The 15569-nt window shown below is 39.2% G+C and overlaps 1 protein-coding gene across 1 annotated transcript in view; it reads left to right on the top strand.

Annotated features, from left to right (window-relative positions):
* LOC100015976 (polyunsaturated fatty acid lipoxygenase ALOX15) overlaps window positions 1-15569 on the top strand; it is a 65713-nt gene that overhangs the window by 40411 nt on the left and 9733 nt on the right. The window contains 5 exon segments of the mRNA XM_003340327.4: window positions 10898-11051; window positions 12723-12927; window positions 13642-13723; window positions 14030-14152; window positions 14325-14428. Of these exon segments, the coding sequence (XP_003340375.1) occupies window positions 10917-11051; window positions 12723-12927; window positions 13642-13723; window positions 14030-14152; window positions 14325-14428 (649 nt within the window). The 5' untranslated portion in view covers window positions 10898-10916.

Genomic DNA, 15569 nt, shown 5'->3' with positions numbered 1-15569 from the left:
AAATGGAATTTCTCTTTCTAACTCTTGTTGCTGGACATTGTTGGAAATGAAATGCTTATGATTTATGTGGGTTTATTTTGTATTCTGCAACTTTTTAAAGTTATTAATTATTTTAGCTAGTTTTTTTTAGTGGTTTCTCTAGGATTCTCTAAGTATACCATCATATCATCCACAAAGAGTGATGGTTTAATTTCCTCATTGCCTATTTTAACTTCTGTTTCTTTTTCTTCTTTTATTGCTGAAGCTAGCATTTCTAATACAATATTAAATAGGCATCCTTGCTACATTCCTGATCTTATTGGGAAGGTGTCTAATTTATCCCCATTGCAGATAACACTTGCTGATGGATCTAGATAGATACTACTTTTTGAAAGCCCGACCAGCAGTCTCTCAAAGCCAAGGGTCCTTTTCTGTCTAGATGTTACTTCTACATATGTCTATATATTACTTCTTTTGTAGCTGGGGAGAGAACAGAACAATAATCCTAGTCAGTAGTAAGGGAAGTTAGTGGGAGAAGTCACATAGAGGGGAGCTGAGTGGGTACCTCATCTTTTCTGAAGGCTTCTCTGCAGCTTTCATTCCCCAACTGCAACTGTGTCAGACAGTGTGGGTATGATGAGTCTCCACAACTATTTATTATTTTAAGGAAAGGCTTTTTTATTCCTGTGCTTTTTAATGTTTTTTAATAGGAATGGATGTTGCATTTTGTCAAAGGCTTTTTCTGCATTTATTGAGATCACCATGTGGTTTCTATTAGTTCGGGTTATTGATATGATCAATCATGCTGATTTTCCTAATATTAAACCAACCTTGCATTTCCTGGAATGAATCCCACCTAGCTGTACTAAATAATTCTTGTGATGTATTGCAATAGCCTCTTTGCTAGTATTTTATTTAAGATTTTTGCATTCATTAAAGAAATTGATCTGTAATTTTCCTTCTCTGTTTTTGGTTTTCCTGGCTTAGGTAACAGCACCATATTTGTGTTATAAAAGAATTTGATAGGACTCCTTCTTTGCTTATTTTGCCAAATAGGTTTCTTTTAGATTGGGATTGGGATTGGGATTGGGATTTTTAAATGTTTGATAAAATCACTTGTGAATCCACTTCACCTTGGGGATTTTTTCTTAGGGAGTTCATTGATCTTTTGTTTAAGTTCTTTTTCTGTGATGGGATTATTTAAGTATTCTATTTCCTCTTTTGTTAATTTAGGCAATTTATGTTTTTGTAAAAATGCATCTATTTCACCTAGATTGTCAGATTTATTGTCACAAAATTGGGCAAAATAGCTCCTAATGATTGCTTTAATTTCCTCTTCATTGAAGGTGAATTCACTATTTTCATTTTTTTATAAAAATTCTTTAGAGTTAGGTGCTTTTTTTGTTGTGTTCTCATTTTTCCTATCTAATTATAGGTAGGCTTGGGGGGATGATGTGATGGTCAGAGGGCTGAGAGCTCTGAGAGCCTCCTCCCCCTGTTGATTCAGTTGGCCCTTACAATGCTGATAGCTTAAAGACTTGCCTCAGGCTTTTGATCTCATTCTGATCTTAATTATGTCAGGAACTGATCAAATTCTAGCCTCAGGCTTAGTCTCAAGTTTTTGGTCTCACTGTGTACTTGATTCAACCAGGCTTACCCTTGTTTGTTGTCCTATCTTGGAGTTCTGCCCTGAGCTTTAGGCAAAAAGATCAGTACTTAGTACTATCATCCACCCCAAGGTGTGAATTAAGTCCTTGTCCCAAACCCAGACTAGAATTCTCTGGCTGGGTGTGATTCGGGACTTCTCCACAGGTTTGAAATTTCAAAGGGTATGGGTTGATTTTTACCTCTATTTGCTCAGACTGGATTTCAGAGTCTTGATGTTGACTTGAGCTAGGTTCCTGAACCTTGGACAGCAAATGTGAAGTAGGAGGATGTGGCTCACTCTTGGCTTGCTCTTCCCTCCTTCCTACAGCTCTTGCTGGGTCTGCTCTCCTCTTACTCCAGTGCCCCAGATGTTCATTGCCTACCTTTTGGGTTTTTATTTTCTTGAAAGTTGTTTCACTCTGACTCCTTGTTGGTTTTTTCACTCCTGTATTCATTTTGTGGTGATATTCCAATTTTGGTTGGGGAGGTTTTTCATGGTGGCACAGAGCTGCTGAAGATTACTCTACCATCTTGGCTCCACCCCTGAAAGTCTATTGTTTTCATTTTTGATACTGATAATTTGATTCTCTTATTTCCTTTTTAAAATCAAATTAACCAATGCTCTATTCTATTTTGTTTTTTTTTTCATAGAACCAACACTTAGCTTTATGTATTAGTTCAATAATTCTTTTGCTTTCAGTTTTATTGATTTCTCCTTTGATTTTTAGGATTTCCAATTTAGCCTTTAATTGGGGATTTTAGATTTGTTCCTTTTCTGTTTTTTTTTATTTTTATGCCTGATTTATTGATCTTTTTCTCTATTTTATTCATATAAGCATTAAGGGATTTAAATTCCCCCCTAAGTACTTCTTCGGCTATATCCCACAAATCTTGATTTTTTGTTTCCTTATTGTCATCTATTTTGAAGAATTACATTATTTATTTTCTAATTAAATTTTAATTGCTTTTCCGTGAACTATAAAATAATTTTATTGCCTCATGATCTGAAAAAGTTGCATTTATCATTTTTTCTTTTCTTCATTTGGTTGTGAAGTTTTTATGCCCTAATACATGGTTAATTTATATATATATATATATCATGTGCTGCTGAAAAGAAGGTATATTTCTTTTTATCCCCATTCATTTTTCTCCAGATAGCTATTAAATCAATCTTTTCTAAAACTTCATTCACTTCCTTTACTTTTTTTTTCATTTATTTTTTGGTTAAATTTATCTAGTTCTGATATAAAATGTTGAGGTTCCTCATTAGCATAGTTTTACTGTCTATTTCTTAAGCTGCTTTAGTTTTTTTCTTTAAAAATCTGGAGGCTATGCCATTTGGTGCATATATGTTAAGTACTGATACTATTTCATTGTCTTCATTTTCTTTTATCAAAATGTAGTTATCTTCCTTATTTCTTTTATCAAAATTTATTTTTGCTTTAGCTTTGTCTGAAGTCATGATCGCTATTCCTGCATTTTTAAAAATCTCAATTGAAGCTCAATAGATTCTGCTCCATCTCCTTATTCTGTGTATATCTTCCTGCCTCCAATGTGTTTATTGTAAGCAACACAACATAGGATTCTAGTTTTTAATCTATACTTCTCTTTTATGGAGGATTTCATCCCATTTACATTCACAGTTATGATTACTATCTGTGTATTTCCCTCCATCTTGTTTTGCCCTATTAATCCTGCAGCTTCTCCTTTCACTCTGTCATTCCACACAAGTATTTTGCTTTTAATCACTCCCACCATAAACCTCTCCCTTATATTACTCCCCTTCCCACCCCCACCCCTTTCTTATTCCCCTTTTGCTTTCAGGGAAAATGTCTGTAGATGTTAGAGCTTGATTAAAACCCATTATAATATCATGGTCTTCCATCTCCAATATAATAGGAGTACATACGTCCTTTCCTAAAGAAGAGTGAGGGAGCCAAATGCTAAGGAGGAGACACCAAAGTGGTTTTGTAGAAGCTATTAGGAATAGCATACTCCCCTTAGACCAAGGGGAGAAGTTAAAATGGGCCATTTATATATATATGACTATAATATAAAAAAAATTGTCAAGGATTCCTTGATCTTGAGAATGCATACACATGTGTATGGGTGTCTGTGTATCTTTTTATATATATTTATCAGCTCTCTATATATCTTGGATATCATTTTTTCCAATTCTAACTGCATTGCTTTTGTTCATGCAAAAACCTTTTTAAATTATGTTATCAGAACTATCCATTTTGTTTTCAGCCTACTTGATAAAATTATAGACTATAAGCAGCATGATGAGAGACAATTTGTATTAAACTCTCAAAGCATAAAGATGTGTTTATTCCTTTATGAAAATTGAATAAGTTATTAATATTTAACAGAATTATAGGGTAGCTAGCCATTGGCTGGCCCAAGGAAAAACTCTGATTCTACAGACTTTTGAAAAGCAATTCAAAGGCATCTAGGTGGCTCAGTGGATAGAGATCTAGACATGGAGATGGGAGGACCTGGGTTCAAATGTGACCATTTTCTTAGCTGTATGACCCTGGGTAAGTCACTTAACCCCATTTGCCTAGCCCTTACTGCTCTTCTGCCTTGTAATCCATATTTAATATTGATTCTAAGACAGAAGGAGAAAAAGAAAGAGAAAGAAAGAAAGAACCATTTAAACGTATTCAAAGGACAAGTGACCACAGCATCTTCAAGCAGAGCTATGCTTGCAGAAGGAAGCAGGTCCAGGGAACCCAACAGAATTACATATACAGCTTAGTCGCTTTGCACGGAGAGAGCAATGTGAGACCATCATGTAAAGTGGAGGGACACTAGGGTTCTGAAGCATTGGAAGCATTAATGCCTATGGCCAGTTAAGTTACCCAAGTATGTTTCTGTCTACATGTGTGCCCTCTTTCCCATAGACATTGTGCATTTTGTGGGAGAGTGCACCCCATTTTTATGGGGGGAATTTTTATAGCTATCTTATAATGGCATCTTACAATGCCACTTCCATAAATGTTTTTGCTTTGTGGTTGTGTCTTTTGACTGGAAGCTCATGAAATATGGTTTTACATATACAGAACCAGAGTACCTTGAACCGGAGGCTCCAACCTTCTAGTTACCCCTTGGGGACCCAGTCTCCAAGGGTAAGTTTGCTGGAAGGGAATAGAGCAAATTTTAAACTTGGTATCCCACTAGTCTCTGGCACAGGAGGAAAGCCTTGATGCTCTTCCAAGAAGAAAAGCTTCAGATAGGAACTTAGTTTTTATATGTAACATTGCATATGGTGGCATACACAATTCATGTTTTAATTAGTTTAGCTGAAGTACTTTTTTTCTTCCTCTTAAAAAAACAAAATCTTTTCTTAGGAGTGATGGCTCACTGAGAAGAAAAGCGGAAAGGAGAAGGGAGATACATTTAGAAATGTAGGGGATATAAAAACAAAAGATTGCAATAAAAAGATTTTAAAACTACAAATAAGCCTCAGATCCCTAATGTAAAAAGGACAATCACTTATTGGCTCAACTTTCAGTTATGTAATTCTTTAAAAAAAGAAAAAACCCAATGTTTTTGCATTTTTTTACACTGACAACATTTTCCAGTGACTCCATTCCCACTTGGAACTCTCCCTGGTAACAAAACAAATCAACCCACTGATCTCTTCTAATGATGTATACCTCATTCTGCATGAATATAGTCCAAACTCTCTCTTTTGAGAAGCTAATTATCAACTTTTTTACAAGTTCCAATGAATTCTTTTGTCACCTTAAACCCAGGGGAATGTCATGAAAATGTTGTGGGGCTCCCATGGACCTAAGATTCATCCTGGGAGGCCTGTCTTCCCATCAAAGGAAATGGGTTCTCCTTTTGGAGTAGGAGGCAAATCAAAGCATACTATCTGCACCTCAGTTTATTTACAGTTTTATTTTCAGGTTTGGTTTTGTATGGGTGTGTTCTAATAACAATGACCAATATAAAAGTGTGTTTTGCGTGATAATACATGTATGACCCAGATCAAATTCATCTCTGAGTGGGGGAAGGGAAAGGTGAGAGGAAAACAGTTTGGATCATATTATTCTGGAAAATGCATGTTGAAAAGTATCATTACATATAATTGGGAAAATAAAAATATCTTTGAATGAAGGGAGATAGGTTCTCTTTCTTTAGTTCATTTACTTCATTGGTACTATTCTAGAAAATCTTTTAAAACCAAGTTTAAGTCCCTCTCTGGTTCTGAGTGGCAAATCACATTCAAAGTATCTATCATTGGGAATAAAGGCAAATATCTATTTCAAAGTTTAAAGTCCATCCTCTCTAATCTCATCAAGTTGGTTGAGAGGTGTATGTATGAGAGAAATACATAGGTGGGCTCTCTCTCTCTCTCTCTCTCTCTCTCTCTCTCTCTCTCTCTCTCTCTCTCTCTCTCTCTCTCTCCTTTCCTTCTGTCTTGGAATTGGTATTCATATTGGTTTCAAGACAGAAGAGTGGTAAGGGCTAGGTAATTGAGGCTAAGTGACTTGCCCAGGGTCATACATCTAGGAAAGTGGCTGAGGCCACATTGAACCCTGGATCTCCTATTTCCAAGCCTGATATTCTATCCACTGAGCCACCTTGTTCCCTAGGAGGTTCTCTTGATCATCCCCTGGTATATTCTCCTTTGAGTTAGCAAATCTATCTGTGGAACATTTTAGGAACTTTGTTTCCAGTCTTTTCTTAGCATAGAAAGTGCTACAAAAAATATTTTTGTCTATATGGGACTTTCCAACCTCCGTTTTTGATCTCTATATCTAAAAGAGATATCTCTGGGTCAGAGGCTAGATAGAGTTTAGTGACTTTCAAGAATAATTCCAAATTGTTTTCCACAAGAAATGAACAAATTCACAGCTCTGGCTTCTCACAACCCTCCAACATATATTATTCCTTTCTGCCATCTTTACTAATGTGGTAGAGGTAAAGTAAAACCTCAGCTGTTTTTAACTTGCATTTCTCTTGTTATTAGTTATTTCAAATGTTCTTTCATATGGTTGTTGATAGTTTACATTTTGTCTTTTGACGACTGCCTGTTGTCATCCTTTGATTTCTTATTTATTGTGGAATGGCTCTTAGTCTTATCTATTTTGACCAGTCCCTATGTATCCTTAATAGTAGAGCTTTATCAGAGATATTGGTGCAAAGATTTTCTCCACCAATACTTTCTTATTCTAGCTACATTAATTTTGTTTGTGCAAAAGCGTCTTAATTTTATGTAATCACAATTTTATATTTTCTCCTTTTTATTATCTCTTTCTATTATTTGGTTATAAATTCTTCTCTAGTTATAGCTGTGCAAGGCAATGGCTATTCTCTTCTAATTTTTCAATATGTGGCCTTTGCCATTTAAATGGCAACTCCATTTAGAGTGTATTGAGGCAGATGGTATGAGATTTTGTTCAAAAGTAATTTCTTTCTTTTTAAAAATTCTTCCATCTTAGAATCAATACTAAGTATTGGTTCAAAGGCAGAAGAGTGGTAAGGGCTAGGCAATAATGTTTAAGTGATTTACTTGCCCAGGGTCATACAGTTAGGAAATGTCTGAGGCCAAATTTGATCCCAAGACCTCCTGCTTCTAGGTCTGGTTCTCTGTCCACTGAGCTACCTAGCTGTCCCCTAATCCTAATATTTGCCATACTGTTTTTGTGTAAGTTTTTGTCAAATATAGAGTTCTTATCCTAGTAATTTGTGTTACCTTAAGCTAATATTACTAGATTGTTTTGGGGTATGTTTAGCTAGTCTTATGTACTTTTCTACTTTCTAACCAACGCAAGTATTTTTAAAATTTTTCTTTACTTTGTTCCAGTAACAAATCTACACATTTTCCAAAGTTACATGATTAATTTTGTCTCCATTCCTCCCATCTTCCCTTCTCTCTCCTATAGCTGACAAGCAATTCCACTGAGTTTTACATGTATTATCACTCAAAACGTATTTTCATATTGTTCATTTTTGTAATAAGGTAATCTTTTAAAACCCAAACCCCAAATCATATATCCAAATAAACAAATGATGAATCATATGTTTTCTTCTGCATTCCTACTGCAACAGTTATTTCTCTGGAGGTGGATAGTATTCTTTCATAAATCCTTCAGAATTATCCTGGATCATTGTATTGTTGTTAGTAGGAAATTCTATTACATTTGATTTGTCCCACAATGTTTCAGTTACTGTGTACAACGCTCTCCTGGTTCTGCTTATTTCACTCTGTGTCAGTTCATGTAGGTCTTTCCAATTCTTATAGAAATCAACTGTTTGATCATTTCTTATAGCACAATAGTATTCCATCACCATCATAGGCCACAATTTGTTCAGCCAATTCCCAATTGAGGGACATCCCCTCAGTTTTCAAATTTTTGCTACCACAAAAAGCACCTGTTTGTACAAATAGGTCCATCCTCATTTTTAAAAAAATCTCTTTGGGATACAGACCTAGTAGTGGTATTGCTGGATCAAAAAGCAATGTATTCTTTTAAAACCCTTTGGACATAATTCCAAATTGCTTTCCAGAATGGTTGAATCAATTCACAACTCCAAGAGCAACACAGTAATGTCCCAATTTTGCCACATTCCTTCCAACATTTATTATTTTCCCTTACTGCCATATTGGCCAATTTGCTAGGTATAAGGTGGTATGTCAGAGTTGTTTTGATTTGCATTTATCTAATTAGGAGGATTTAGAATATTTTTTCATATGATTATAGATAGCTTTGATTTCTTCATCTGAAAACTCAGGGCAAATATTTTATAAATAAGCTTATATTCTTTTTTTGTTTCTTTTGTAAACTAATTTTTCTCAATTAATATAAAACAATTTTAACATTTGTTTTTCATGCAAAACATATTTCTATATTAACCATGTTACAAAAGAAGATACAGTGGAGGTGAATAGTATTTTTCAATAAGTCCTTTGGAATTTGTCTTGGATCATTGTATTGCTGCTGAGATTAAGTCATTTAGTTGATTATTGTACAATATTGCTATTACTGTGTACAATATTCTCCTGGTTCTGCTCAATTCACTTTACATCAGTTCATGTAAGTCTTTTCAGGTTGTTCAGAAATCATCTAGCTCCTCATTTTTTATGGCACAATACAATAGTATTCAATTACAATAACATATCACAGCTTGTTCAGCCATTCCCCAATTGATTGACATCTCCTTGGTTTCCAATTCTTTGCTACCACAAAAAGAGCTGCTATAAATATTTCTGTAAAAATTAGTCCCCCCCCCCACTTTTTAATCTCTTTGGGATTCAAACCTAGATAGGTCTGTTGCTGGTCCAAAGGATATGCACAGTTTTATAACCCTTTGGGAATTATTCCAAATGTCTCTCCAGAATGGTTGTATCAGTTCACGACTCCGCCAACAGCATGTCCCAATTTTTCCATATCCCCTCTAACATTTATTATTTTCCTTTTTAGTCATATGAGCCAATAATAGGTGTGAAGAGGTACCTCAGATTGGTTTTAATTTACATATGCATTTAGAGCTTTTTTTCATATTTTTCATAGATATCATTGATTTCTTTGTTTGAAAATTGCCTGTTCTTATTTTTTGGTCATTTATCACTTGGCAAATGATGTCTTATAAATTTGACTAATTCTCTATATATTTGAGAAATGAGGGCTTTATCAGAGAAATTTGCTGTAAAAATTTCCCTTTAGTTTCCTGCTTTTCTTCTAATCCAATGCTGTATAGTTTGTTTTTCAAACCCTTACCTTCTCTCCTAGAATTAATAGTAAGTATTGGTTCTAAGGCAGAAGAGCATTAAGAGTTAGGCAATGGGGGATAAGTGACTTGCCTAGGATCACACAATTAGGAAGTCTGAGGTCACATTTGAACCTAGGTAAGGTTCTCTCCTCTAAGCCAGGTACCTAGTTGTCCCTGCCATGTAGTTCTAATGATTACTTTTTTATATGCCAGTTTGTGATCTGATAATTATTTAAATATTCACTCAAGTTAACCTTAATTCTAGGAATTATCTGACTGAACCAGGGCTGTTGTTGTGCAGGTTTTGGGGGAGGGAGAAAACTAGAAATAAGGGTTGGCATTAAATTATGAAGGGACTTGAAAATTAAAGAGTAATTTAGGCCTGATAAACAGAAAATAATGTTTTAGAAAGACCCATGCCCTGATAATTTAGAAGAAAGAGAGGGACTAAGAGGAAGACAACCAGTTATTTCAGTAATCTTGGTATGAAGTAGATGAGGGTGTGGACTCCTGAGTTAACTGTGGGAATAGAATGATATGAAGAACTGTGAAGATTTAATGAAGAACTAGATTTTAAAAATTATGATCACATGTCTTAGATTTCCTAAAACAGACCAGTTTTTGGGGAAAAAAAGAAACAATAGTTTTAACTACACTTGAAAAAGGAATGTTCTTGTCAGATCAAGTATTCTAATTTTTGGAGAAGAAAAATATCACAATAGGCATGCGACTTTTCCTCCTGTCTTTGTCCAACTTCTTCCTTAAAACTCCCTGGTCTCCCTCCTTCCAGCCAGCCATTGCCTCTTTTTTTAGTGCTTGGCTCATAGTTGGTGTTAAATAAGTGTTTATTCTCTGGTTGAGCTTCCTTCCCTTAACATCCCTGGCCTCCCAACTTTAGTATGCTTCCACAAGGGGTTGACCTCGATGGTCAACTGAGGTCCCTTCCTTCCAGCTCTAGAGCTATGATCCTATTGGGATCCTTTCTTCAATTTCTCTTCACTTCTCCATCTTCCCTGCCCGTCTCCTTTTGTCTCCCTTTATCTCTGAGACTCCCTATTTCTCTCCCTAGCTTTCCCTTCCCTCTTGTCCCTCATTTCCTTCCCTTTCCCTTGATCTTCCCTTCCTCTAGTTTTCTCATCTTTTTCCTTTCTCTACTATTTGCCCTTATTCTCTTCTTTTCCTCTCTCGGATTTCTCAAGCTCCTCCTCCACCTCCCATTCCTTCTCACTTTTTTTTTTTCTTTTCTCCCTCTTCACTCTCTGGTCGAGGTAGGGAGGAGGGATCGAAGGGTTAAGGATCCTGACTGAGGGGGCCTAGGGAAAACACCCGGGTCGGAACGGTGGAGATAGGAACGTGTTACCTGATGATTTACTCTGAGCCGCACCCTCGAAAAGTTTTGCAACCAACACTCGTTTTTTTAAAAGATAACTCCGGGGTTGCGGGTCCCGCATTTGTCAAGCAGGGGCTCCGGGGCCCCGCCCAGCTCCACCCGACTGGGTCCCAACCCCTTAAATAAGGCGCTTTTCTCCCTCCCTCACCGCAGTGACTTCTCTCCTGACACTATGGGCAGCTATCGTGTTCGCGTGGCCACTGGGAGCTCCGTCTTCTCGGGGTCTAAGAACCTGGTCCAGCTGTGGCTAGTTGGGGAGCATGGAGAAGCGGCGCTGGAGCTGCGACTGCGACCCAGTCGCGGAAAGGTTAATGAGCTATGGGGAGATGCGGACCCTGGCGACCCAAAGACGCTTCGGGGGATGCCAGGGTCTGGGAGGAGGTGCTTTCCACGGGAGATGCCAGCCTCAGGGATGCCCAAATCCCAGACGGACTAGAATTTGGAGGCTAGAGTTTAGGAGGATTTCTAGGTGTCTTTGGTGGGTCCCGTTTTCTTAGAGACTGTTCCTCCTTTTGTCCTAACCCAAATTAGGTGCAGGCGTCGAAACCCCAGATCTTCCCTCCTTTCTCCAGCCCAGCGTCTTTCCCCGACGATAGACCGGCCCATTACCACTGACCCCAGCGGAGGTTTAGGTGATTGGATCTCAGCCAGAGAACTGATTGACGGTTGAAACGATTTCCATCCCAAGGAAACAAGCTTAATTATAAGAGAATCTAGTAACAGAGTAGCTGAGATAGTCAGTAAGTAATTAAGGAGGTTGTAAATAAAGAGAGAGGGACAGGAAAAGATGGGGGGGCAGCTGTTGCCCCATGTACCCAGGGTCAGGTCCCTTTATCCTCGGGTCACTCCGTTTGTCGACTCCGGAGGAGCAAACAGAAGTGATGCTAATGCAGCGTTTCCCAACCGGGGCCCTGTAGGTCCCTCGTGCCGGATTCTGAGCAGACTCCAAAGGAGGGCAGGGAGGGTTGAACCCAGTCCTGTGTGACTGGGGAACTGAACCACCTGTGCTTGCTGTCCAGAGAGACCCCAACCAAGGTTAGGGCTAAAGGTTGATGTGAGGCGTTTTCACATAAATGTGAATCATGTCTTAGATGAAGGGTAGCCTCATTCTAGTCAACCAGTTTTTGTTTCTATGTTTTTCTGATTGTGTGCAGCTACGTTATAAACAGAACTTTCCCTTCCCCTTTTCATCTCTCTCTACCTCTCTTCCCCACTAGAAGCTTAGCCCTCCTGGGGTAGGAGCCAGGGGAGTAGGGTGTGTCAAATCTGGATGTAACTCTGCTCCCCTTCTCCTCTGCCAGAGATTTCACAAGCCAGCCACTGGATCTGGGAGCCTTTAAGGTAGTCCCAAGCTTGTGTCATGAAAGCATTTGAAATTTGGGGCAGAATGATACAGAGATGGGGAGAGGAAGCCTGAAAGGAGAAAGAGAGATCTATTGGCATCCCTTTCCCTGTAGGTCCTTTATTCAGATATCAGGGAAGGAGGCAAACTGTTAGGTATTCTCCCACCCCCTGGGCCCTTTTAGGACCCAAGCCTCCCCTTTTTATTTCACCTGCACAAACATCCCCAAGCACCTTGAGCTGTAGATTTGGGATATTGCCACAGCATTCCTATTTTATTTTATGTTAAAATTTCTTAATTGACCCCAAAGATCCCATAGGAGAACCTAGCATCACAACTCTTCCCCAGACAACTCCCAGGAGGAAAATGAGGGACCAGCTTCCTCCCTTCCTTTCTCTTTTTTGTATCTCCCAGTCTCCCACAGCTTCCTGAATTTCCTTTCCATCCTTCCTCTCTCACAGTCTTCCCAATCTCCTCTTTACTTCCCTTCTCCAGAAACAGGGAGACCCCTCTATTGAGGGGTGGGGTGACAAAGAGACAAAGAGAGACAGAGTCATAGAGAGACAGAGGGAGTGCCCTTTCCTGGGATTCTGCGTCCATGTGTTGCCTGACCTTTCCCTACCGTCCCTCATGCAGGAAGAGGAATTTAATGTAGAAGTCTCCAAGGTGCTGGGTCCCCTCCTGTTTGTGAAGGTGCGCAAACGTCACATCCTCGGTGAAGACAACTGGTTTTGTGAGCGAATCACTGTTCAAGGTCCTGGGGACAGTGGAGTGGAGGCTACATTCCCGTGCTACTGATGGGTGTTGAGTGAAGGCATCCTCTACATACCTGAGGGCACTGGTGAGAGGGAGACCTGTCTTCCTTCCTTTTGCGTATACCATAAAGTTCCACAATCTCATCCTGCCTTTCTGTGCATCTCTCTCTCTCTCTCTCTCTCTCTCTCTCTCTCTCTCTCTCTCTCTCTCTCTCTCTCTCTCTCTCTCTCTCTCTCTCTTTAATAAAACCCTTACCTTCCTTCTTGGAGCCAATAATGTGTATTGGCTCCAAGGCAGAAGAGTGGCAAGGGCTAGGCAATGGGGGTCAAGTGACTTGCCCAGGGTCACACAGCTGGGAAGTGTCTGAGGCCAAATTTGAACCTAAGACCTCCCATCTCTAGGCCTGACTCTCAATCTACTGAGCTACCCAGCTGCCCCCCTGCTCTTCTCTTTTGCCCAAGCCCTTCTTTATGATTAAGGGCACCCAAGACAAAATGAAAGCTATAGATTTTGCCATCTCAGACTCTGACAGAGTTTCTCTGCATCTCTCCTTTGTTTCTATCAAAACCTATATTCTAAAATGTCTCATGTTGGCCCTCATTTGCAAATTTCAACAAAGCAGGGGCTTTTATTAAAAAGAAATGAATTGGATTGGAAAGAGATGAAGGCGTTGTTGAGGGCAATAAGGGAGATATCTGGAGCTGTGAGATATTAGGGGCAGTGTGTAGGCGGGTAGGAGGAGAAGACTGAAAAAGGGGGCAAGAATGGGATGAGTGCAGACTTTCCTTTGTTTCCCTAGCTCGGACAGTCAGGAATGATCCCCAGGGATTCTTCAAGAAATATAGAGAGGAAGAGCTGGAGGAGAGAAAGAAGAAGTACAGGTGAGAAGGGGGTAGTTTTTTCAGCTAAGGGCCCTGAAACCTCAAAGACCTTTCTCCACTTCCTTTCATTTCTGAACTCCCTTTGCCCCCATAACCACTTTAGGTTTGACACCACTAGATCCTGTTCCCATACATAATGACCCCTTTACTGAGCTCAGGCTTTCCCCCACTTCGACCTCTCACTCTTGTGAGTCACTCCTATTCCCAAGCAAACCTCAATCCTAACCCACCAGACCTCAACCACCCAATTAGTCCCTTTCCCAAGCCTTGACCCTTGAAACCATATTCCCACCTCAACCACCACAGTTGGAACTCGTGGAAGGAGAATGTAGTCCGGACAGTCTCTGGGGCTGCTCTGTCTGATCTTCCTTTGGACGAGAGATTTCATGAGGAGAAGAGACTTGATTTTGAGTGCTCTCTGGCCAAGGGGTGAGTAAGATTGAACCTGTAGGTGCCTGGATTGTTGACATAAGCCTGTTTGGGAGAAAGCTGGGTTCTGGAAACCTTCATTCTCAAGAAGAGCAGGTTTTCTCATCCTATCTCTTCTCTCCCTCTTTCCCCCCTCCCCCCTTTCTCCTTACTCCCTCACCTGCTCCCAAAGACTTAAAGACCTTGCCATCAAGGATACTTTAAATATCCTGAGTTCCTGGAAGACACTGGAAGATTACAACCGAATTTTCTGGTGTGGTCAGAGCAAGCTGGCAGGTCAGTGACACCTACCTTATGGATTTTACAACATCATCTTCTTAACTTAATGATTTCAATTGATCCTCAAAATTCTTTTGTGAATTAGGCAGGACAGGGCAGGTTTTATCATTCCTATTTTACAAATAATTACTCATCTCTAAGTGATGGCTAGTAAGGCCCAGAGATGTCATGGTCAAAAGATAATGTAGAAGAGGCAGCTAGGTGGCTCAGTGGATAGAGAGGGGAGGTCCTGGGTTCAAATTGTGCCCCTGGGCAAGTCACTTAACTCCCATTGCCTAGTCCTTACCACTCTTTTGCCTTGGATCCAATACCCAGTATTGATTCTAAAATGGAAGATAAGGGTTTTTTAAATTTTAAAATATTTTTCCATGTTTACATGATTCATTTCATTTCCCTCTCCTCTCCCTTCCCCCTTCCAGAACCAACAAGCAATTCCACTGGGTTGTACAAGTATTGTCACTTGATACCTATTTCCATATTATTCTTTTTTGCTATAGAGTGATTTTTAAAGGCCTAAACCCCAAATCAGATACATATACACTTGTGATAAGTGGCATGTTTTTCTTTTGCATTTCTACTCCCATGGATTTTTCTCTCAATGTGGTTAAGTATTCTTTCCCATAAGTCCTTCAGGAGTGTCCTGGTTTGTTGCATTGCTACTAGTAGTAAAGTTAAAATGGAAGGTAAGGTTAAAAAGGGAAAAAAAGGTGATATAATGGTAGAGCCAAGATTCAAGTCTAAGCCTCCTGACTCTGAATCCAGTGCTTTTCTTTATTATACCACTTGATTGAAACACCTTTCCCCAAAGAACAGGCATGATCTGGTTTTTTTTTTTTTTGAGGGGGTCACATTTGAACCAGGACCTCTCATCTGTAGGCCTGGCTCTCAATCCACTGAGCCATTTAGGTGCCCCCAGTGTTTCATTCTTAATCTTCAAAGGCTTGGGTTTAACAACATATCTTCTGACACCAAGCTAAGTGTTTATTATAATTATCTAAAGTTCCCTTTTCTACAAAGCCACACTAATCATAGAGGAATTTAAAGCTGAAAGGGACCTTCAACTCATTTAGAGCTAATTTAGTGGAACTACCTCATTTTACAGAGAAGGAAAAAGGGGCCTAAAGAGGAGAAGTGACTT

This window comes from Monodelphis domestica, chromosome 2, assembly GCF_027887165.1.
Source record: "Monodelphis domestica isolate mMonDom1 chromosome 2, mMonDom1.pri, whole genome shotgun sequence".
NCBI lineage: Eukaryota > Metazoa > Chordata > Mammalia > Didelphimorphia > Didelphidae > Monodelphis > Monodelphis domestica.
The sequence above is the reverse complement of the archived record's forward strand: the minus strand, read 5'-3'. Positions and strand labels throughout refer to the sequence as shown.